The 8733-nt window shown below is 38.7% G+C and overlaps 2 protein-coding genes across 2 annotated transcripts in view; one reads left to right on the plus strand and one right to left on the minus strand.

Moving 5' to 3' along the window:
* cmtm3 (CKLF-like MARVEL transmembrane domain containing 3) overlaps window positions 1-8733 on the plus strand; it is a 272921-nt gene that overhangs the window by 12119 nt on the left and 252069 nt on the right. The gene's annotated exons all lie outside the window — the stretch shown is intronic.
* Window positions 1440-4909, minus strand: sult5a1 (sulfotransferase family 5A, member 1). Its single transcript, XM_044030893.1, has 6 exons — window positions 4560-4909; window positions 4212-4423; window positions 3327-3453; window positions 3121-3218; window positions 2858-3038; window positions 1440-1816 (listed from the first exon to the last, which is right to left on the minus strand). Exons 1-6 carry the CDS (start codon window positions 4696-4698, stop codon window positions 1617-1619), a joined length of 957 nt encoding a protein of 318 aa, XP_043886828.1. The 5' UTR covers window positions 4699-4909; the 3' UTR covers window positions 1440-1616.

Below are 8733 nucleotides of genomic sequence, written 5' to 3' on the forward strand. Positions count from 1 at the left end.
TGGTTGCCTAATGTTTATTGCCTATTGTTGTATGTTGAGCTGAGTCAGCTGTCAAAAACAGTTTTGTCTAATGTTGGTTTTTACAAGGCTCAGCCTTAAGATCGCAGTCATAACTCGTTCAACTTAATTTCTTTATAACCATTCAGACTGTAATAAAAGGCTGGTTGTTATGTAGTTATGGCAAAATAAAACCAGATCAGTATCATGTAATAACATGATTGTTAGAACAACGTAAATTATAAGAACTAGTGCATATTGTTTGTACAGTATAAGATGGTTTTATAGATTAGGTTTAATTAAACATGTATTCATAGGTTTATTGTTCTTACAATATTCATGTTGTTCTAACAACAAACATATCAGATTATCATGGGTTATTATGGGTCGTATTTTACAGATTAACATGTGTTTATGTGCCTTTATTTTCATCACGGATGACACCATGAGCATTTCTCCTATTTTGTTTCCTCTTTTTTGTGACGTTAGATTAAATTTATAACTAGACAATGAGTCTTTCTCGGTGAATATCAGATCCTGTTTCTTCATAAACATCTCAAATGATTGACCACTTGCATAATTTGGCAACAAAGTAAATAGACGAAGTCCCCAAGATGACAACGTGTATAACCTATAAACTCTATTTGTGGTCCAATTCAATCCCAATCAAAAAGCACAAAAGCATAAAGCATAAAAGCCGAGACTCTTATCAGTCTTTATTTGATCACAGTGTTTTCGCCCAGTTCCCCACCATAAAGGTCACAGAGCACCATGTGTTCTGTACACTCTGTTCCATACGTTGGGTTTTAAAGAAGAAAAAAATTAAAGCGCTGCAGTGCATGCTGTGTAACAGAATGTCATTTTCTTTCTTTGGGTGTGTGAAGCCATAGAACGACCGCAGGCGGCTCGTCCTGCTTTAGCTTTGTATAAAAACCCTTGCAGCAGCTTACATGTGATCAATATTGTGACCAAGTAGCTCTACCTGTACTACATTTTGGAAAGTGCACTATCTATCTATCTAGATTTATTTAGCATAATAAATATGTTATTACTGTATCGTTCCATATCAAATTGAGCACTTTTATTTTGAAATTCGGTGGAATATGATGATGATTAGGTTTATTGTGATATCATGGCACAATATTGTGCTATAATTTGGCCAAAATGTAAGACAGTTGCACTTATCACAACAAAGACACACAGAATCATGGCTTTAGCATTTTACTGGTAATTAAAGCTTAAAGTAAGCTGTAGTATCTGATTAAGTTTATTCATTTATTATTTTTTGCAGTGTAGTACTGCGTCAGGTGCCAAATGGCCACTAGACGATGAGGGTAACCCCCACCACACCCACACACACACCCTAGTGACTGTTGTGCTGCTTACATACAGTAAATGCCACCAGTTCTGCACCAAAGAATCGAATATCATTGTTCAGTGTCAACCATGAAAGGGCAGATTATACCTTTATTACACTGGACTGGACACGTTATCACATACTGAGACATTCATGAAGCTCAGAGTATTGTAATTCAAGTGTGATATTTGCATACTATTATATATACTATTATTTGTTGTTAACACTCTCAATAAATCCACATACGACATTCACCGTGGCTTCAAACGTCCTTGGCTGAACAGCTTTTTTCACAGTCCAGTGTGCTCCTCTGTGGGATTTGCTCTTGTTCGGGCGTCTCCTCTTCGTCCTGTAGCTCCCACACAAACTCTAACGCGCAGTCCTGCATCTTGGACCTGAAGACGCTCTCGAAATATTGATTCTGGTCCTCTGTAAACATGTTTTTCCAGTCGCCAGTCTTACCTGAATTGCAGAGGAAGAGAACAAGAGGTCAAACAGGAAGTGAAACACTACATGTCAATCAATACACATGAATGTCTAAATATTATTTTATTTACGTTATTGGATTTTGTATATTTGTCTGCTGCCTTTTACATTATAAACAAGGTTTTAGATTTTCCTGCCATACATTAGATGAAATGATTGATTCTACTGTCATGCCTGTATTATTTATTATGAAGCTACAGCCAGCAGTTACCTTTACATACAAACTATAGAATTAATGTATTCATCATCAGTACATGTGGGCTCAACAGACACAGATATATAAGGTCCACGGTCCCAGTAGACCCCTGTAGACCATAATATTTAAGTATTTAACACTGAAACTTTGGGACAAACCTTCATTAGACATAAGATTTAAAAAATGAATTGCCTCTGTGAAGGTGTTATATGAATGAGGTTGATTTAATTACAATAGAAGAAAACCTTTTGGTCAGATTTATATTATCAGGCACACTGAATTCTGATTTTATACAGATCAGAGTTGACAGTTCACCTGAAAGTGACCTGTGAACGCATCGAAGAATATATTCTGATATTATATCAGAATGAAGTTTTCAGTGTCACTGAATCATTAGAATCAGTGCATTAAAACGATTAGTTCAATACTTCTTCCATGACCGGAGCACAGAGGGTTGGGGTCAGCAGTGCTGTTGCTAAATACGCCAGACTCCTCTGTTAAATATTACGATTTTAGACATTTCCCTGGTAATTGTTGGAGATTAACCCACGTTTTTTAGGATTGTTAAGTCTTTTTAACTGATCTACAGTTCGGCATTGTTCGGCTTGATTCCAGAGCATCAGTCATAAAGTGGTGGACATTGGATAAACTAATGTATAATTTCAATTTTCAACCAAATAGTTTAAATGTCCTCTTGTAAAGTCCTGACTTGCAGTACTCTTTAGGTTAGTAGCACATTCTAATCTTAATTGTTTTATATATATTTGAATTAGACATCATGAGACATAATTAATAAATAATAACAGAACCTGTGGCCTCACCCTTCCTCATGAAAGAGCCTTTACTGTGGTCCATTATGTTTTCAGGGATGAGAGTGTAGTTGACCATCTTGTTATTCTTCATGCTGCTGAAGCTGCAGTGTTGCACACAACTCTTGACCTCGTCCTCCGCTAGGGGGCACTGTAGGAAAGAGCTGAGCCTCCTTATGGCGCCGGGTAGGTCCTGAGCGCAGGATGAAGACCATAATAATGTTAGTTTGTCGACATATGGTGCGACAAGAAAAGTTAAATCACTCGTTTTGTACCATTAACATCTCTTCATAGGTGATGTGAAGAAAATTGTCCATAACTGCCATCTGACTGGTCCATCCCTTAATATGGTCAAACCAGGACCCATAAGAGACTGAAAGAAAAAGGGTTTTAGAAGTGATTTTTAACTACACTTACAGCTGCAAATAATTAACTAAGGAGGGGAAACAGGGTGTAAACTATATTTTCCTCATGGACTCACGTGTGCCCTTGAGGAATTTATTTAGAAACTCTGGAAACGTGCCAGCCTCAGGAAGGAAGTTCGCTATTTTGTGGAAGTGGTAAAAGGAAACCACAGCATCTTTAGGGTTTCTGCTCACATATATGACCTGTGAGATGAAACAGAGCCACAATGTCAGTTTGAATGATAACGTCACCATATCATTGCACAGCCTCTACTAAAGGGCCATAATAAGTGGTTTGCATGGCAAAAAAGAGTCACAGTACACACAAGAGGTGAGAGTCAAAAAGAGAAGAGATGAGTTTTAGAAAAAGGAAGTGAAGTGACCTTTCAAATATGTGTATAAGTGGCAAACCATTTCACAATTTGTGAAGCTTATCAGCTGATCTTAGAGACCGTGAGAAGTTTACAGCTGGAGTAAAGTCAGAGAGGTAAGGCAGGCCATTTTGACGCACGTGCACAAACAATAATAACTTTAAATGGATCCTGTAGTGTATGGGGAGCCAGTGTCATGTCTGGCAGTTCTGGCAACATTGTGCTAGTAAAGTGAGACGGAGGCAAACAGTTTAACAGTACAACTGAAAATACAGGGGAAAAATTATTTGTATGGCTCAAAAAAACTAGTAGTTCAGTAATGAACCACTTTTACAATATACAGTTCTAGCACTACTCGGTTTTTCTATTGGAATCGAATAGTGCTAGAATTGTATTTTGGAAAAGCAACATAAACATCTTGCCCCGCCTACCCCTGCGCTGCCACATCTGTACACACAAATGCTCCCGCGTACAAATTAATTTACATCGCTTTCCTTTACAAAAACCAATCGGAGGCAGAATAGTAACATTGAAAAACTGTGCCGACAACAACGCCGTGGTTCCAATGTCACGTCGACATATAATTCTGACCTTAGCTTTGGAGCCCTGGAGGGCAGGGCCGAGTAGCTGATGAGGCAGGTGTGTGGTGATCACTCGATGTGTGCTGGTTGAGGCTTCTAGTACGGCAGCGCTGTAGAATTGTTCCAGCCAGGGAGCCCTGGCCCAGTTTGGCACAGTTTGGTTAATGTGCGCGTCTCCTCTGTGGGACATGAGAGTCACTATTTCCTGCATCCATGTGGTACCTGTTGAGGGATACATCTGTGAGCGAACCCTCATTAAAATAATTCACACAAAAAAAGCACGGTTCTAGTTTAACAAAACATTTAGACTGCAAATTAGGTGTCAGATGGTCGAATGAACTCTCCTCTCTATAGTTACCTGACTTTGGGTAAGAGACGATGAGAATATCTGTGTCCTGAAACAGAAAGCTGACGGCACGTTGCAACGACTCCTGTGTGTGCAGGTGTCCAGGAAACAAAATATCATGAAATGTCTCCTGAACATCCAACCTGGCCATGTCTAACCTCAGTATAAGTTTACTGTGTATTACTGTCTGTCTCTGTTTTAGCCTCCTGTTGTTTTTCTGTCTACCTTCCTGTGCCTCTGCCTGTTGCTGTCTGTCTCCCGGACCGATCTCTCCGTGGTCAGTTGTGGGCGGATGAAGTCACGACACCATGACACTCTTTAGCTGCACCTAAAGAGGAAATGACAATGTGGCTCGTCGACTGCCTGTAAGTCTGTGGGATGTGTTTGTTGCAATGCTGCTTGCTAAACACCACATGCATCATTGTAGAAATGAGCACAACGGAAACAACAGATCATTTAGCAATTAACCTGTGACCTGCAGAGTGAGTTATCTGATGTTAGCAGCGTTTTGGTGACAGAAGTTACACAATCAAGATTGACGAGTGGAGTGTTACACTTTAAATGGCTTGTGTGCAGATACATAAGCCCATAATAATAATAATAAGCCTGATGTACTTTATATATCAGATGTGGTTGAGAAGAAGATTCCCTGCCTTTGGAGCTACATTGAAATTAATATATCCTGGAAGATAGTTGTACAATATTATTTATATTATTATGTTATATTATTATATTATCAAGAGTTTTTTCTGAATTAGGAATATTGTATACACTTCTTGCTAAGTGTTGCAACTTAGTGGAAGATCACAGAGGCACCAACAGTAGAACTGGAAAATGAACTTATTATAGGGAACATTTCTCAACAAGTAATATTCTTTAATACATAAATGAACTGTATGTTACCCAGTATTATTAGTATGCATGAGTTTACTAGTATACCTTTTATGTTAACTGACTTTGGTTAATGTCTTTTTTTTAGGAAGTAGCAGACAAAACGTAGTTGCCTACTACAACAAAATGTAAAGCAGTAGCAAAAGGATGGAGTTATGCAGAGCACAAGTTAAGTAGGACAGAGTGCAGAGAGCTGCACAGGAAATATAACCACAGTGGACACATCATATCAAAAGTTATATCGAGGAAAGAGCAACAGGTTGATAATACCAGAAAAGGAAGCTTTGACAGCTTTGACTTGCAGTGTCATCTTAAAACATGTGAAGTGGAGAGATGCTCAGTGTGATTGTTTGAACAAAGGGTGTGCCACACGGATCCATTGTGGGCCCAGTCCTTTTCACTGTATTTATGACATTATTCCGTCTTTGAACGGTTGGAATAGTCGCATCCTTATGCTGATGACACTGACATATTATTGCAAATCTAAAAGTATGGCGAGCTTACAGCTGTCTTTTAATGCACCCTATTAGTATTAACCTTGTACTCGTACAAATAAAACTACATTTATGTTGTTTGTTTTGTTTCTTCAAGCTCAAAAATATAGAAATAGTTTTCTGTCTATCACTATTATTAATGGATCACCTTATCATCCTAACAGATCACTTTGGTGCCAACATACGGGTTTACTTGTGGATCCCAGAGTCTGTAAGAGCAGAATAAGACGCAGAGCCTTCAGTTACTAGGCTCCTCTCCGGTGGAACCAGCTCCCAGTGACAGTTCGGGAGGCGGACACTCTCTCTCTGTATTTCAATTTAGACTTAAAACCTTCCTTTTTGATAAAGCTTATAGTTAGAGCTGGCTCAGGGAAACCTGAACCATCTCTTAGCTAGACTGCTGGGGATTAATATGACTTTTACATTACATTACATGTAATTTAGCAGACGCTTTTATTCAAAGGAATTGAATACAATCAGCCAGGGGTGGAGTCAAACTTGCGACCATTGCGACCATGCTGTCTTTCGCACACAGGGCACTGGTCATAATCACTGAGCCACTCCACCTCTCCACCCCAGGGCTTCATTATATGTCATTAACCTGGTTCTTTCTCTCCCTAGTTTGTGTCTTTCCTTCCTGTCCGCTCACTCTCTCTCTCTCCTCTCTTCTATAAACTCTAAACTCAACTCAACTTTATTTATAAAGCGTTTTAAGCAGCCGTAGCTGAGACAAAGTGCCGTACATGAAAAGAAATAAAACAAAAAGTGAAAAGAAATAAAACAAAAAGTAAAACAATATAAATACTAAAACAATAAAAACAATAAAAAACAACAAAAATGTTAAAACAATAAAAAAATAAAGATATTAAGAGAATAAAAACAATAAAACACTAAAAACAAGAGCAGAGTCTCATGCTGAGTTGAAAGCCAAGGAATAAAAATGGGTTTTAAGATGAGTTTTAAAAATGGACAGTGAGGGGGCTTGTCTGATGTGGAGCGGGAGGACGTTCCAAAGTTTGGGACCGGTAATGGAAAAGGCTCTTTCCCCTCTGAGCTTCCGCTTAGACCTCGGCACCTCCAGGAGAAGCTGGTCAGCTGACCTGAGACACCGAGCAGGAGCGTAGGGATGGAGAAGCTCAGAGAGGTAAAACATGTCATCACTGACTCAGAACTGTTTTGTCTAAACCTATAACTAAATGCAATTGTTGTGTATCTGCTCTTGGTCTCTTTCTTCTGTCTCTACCTCTGTCCCCCATTTTTCCTTTCACCACAACCTGTCGTGGCAGATGGCCGCACATCTTTGAGTCTGGTTCTGTCCGAGATTTTCCTGTTAAAAGGGAGTCGTTTCTCTCCACAGATGCAATAAATGAACCTTTTTACTAATTCTGGTGCACGGTGATATAATTTATAGACATGCTGATTTTCTACTCCCGCTGACATTCATTAGTGCTGACTGCGACACCTGTCTCAATGCTCTGCCATGACCTCCTCGGGAGAATAAAAACAAGTGATGGTGCTCAGGTGCCAAGTCATCAAGGTTCACACAGTGGGAAACAAAATACACAGTGGAAAATACTCAAAGAAAAAACACAGGCAGAGCTCTTCATTAACCCTTAGTGCTCATGCATTTTCCATTACTATGTTAAAACGTACAGTATATAGAGAGGCTATAAGAATGTGCAATATAGAGTGTCTTTCTTTTTTTACACAGCCTAGGCAATCTGATGAAACATTTTCTTTTTCATACCTGAGCAAAACATACTCAAAATGTTCAAAATCGAATTGAAATTGGGAAATAAGTCACGGTTCAAAGGCTCGTTTTTATGAACAAAAAGAAAAGAAAATCTATTTTGTGACTTCTGCACAGTCACTGCTACTTTATGTTACTACTAAAAGTGCAATCAACACCCACATTGTTTTTTTAAAGTTAGAATGTGTGACCTATAAACACACACCCCCATCCCCATCCATATAAGGAGTTGTGTATTTCTCTCACTGCAGCCCCACGTTGTATTGTTTTGGTTCTGAACTGTTTCCAGCTGCAGAAGACAGATAATCCTGTTTGGATAAGTCCACAATACAGACGGCAAACAGTCTACAGTTTGTGAGGAAACTGCTTTAACAGCGAAAAGTCACATTGGACGTGTTTCTGAGAGAGAAAAACATGCAATATTTATTTTGACAATGTAGGTGCCAATAGTGAGGCAACTGTCAGAGTGACTCTTTTTAATCTGATAAACAGGAACTTTTTAAATCCAGGCCAAATGTACAATCTCAATTTAACTGCAACTTCTGACTTACTAAGTCATTTTCTATTATTATTATAGTATAAAATAATAATTATAACAATCATATTTTGACACGGGGGGGTGTGGCACCCTGATATTTCTTCTAAAGATGATTTTCAGTAGTGGATCACATTTGATAGTGAAGCAAAAGCAAATATTTGGGCAGCAGTGTGACTAATCGTTGTGGCCTCATGCACAAAGTGGTGAAGCCTGTCAAGTACAAACTCGTTTGACAGTTACATGTTTAACAACCTGAGCGACAAAGAGACAGACATAGTAAATATGTGCACTTTAACTGTACAATGCTAAAATTGAGAATTTACATAAAAATATCTTTAAGATTCACGGTCGAGTGGAGGAAAAATCTCGGTGATAATAAAATGAACTTCAGAAAAGCACTTGCTTTTCATACATTTTACATTATACATTAACCAGCATTTATTAGTTAACTACTGTGGAGATTTCAAGGGTGTTGGAGCTACTCTGATGGTTTTATGGGCGCTGATGCTGTAA

Source organism: Solea senegalensis, linkage group LG7 (assembly GCF_019176455.1).
Source record: "Solea senegalensis isolate Sse05_10M linkage group LG7, IFAPA_SoseM_1, whole genome shotgun sequence".
NCBI lineage: Eukaryota > Metazoa > Chordata > Actinopteri > Pleuronectiformes > Soleidae > Solea > Solea senegalensis.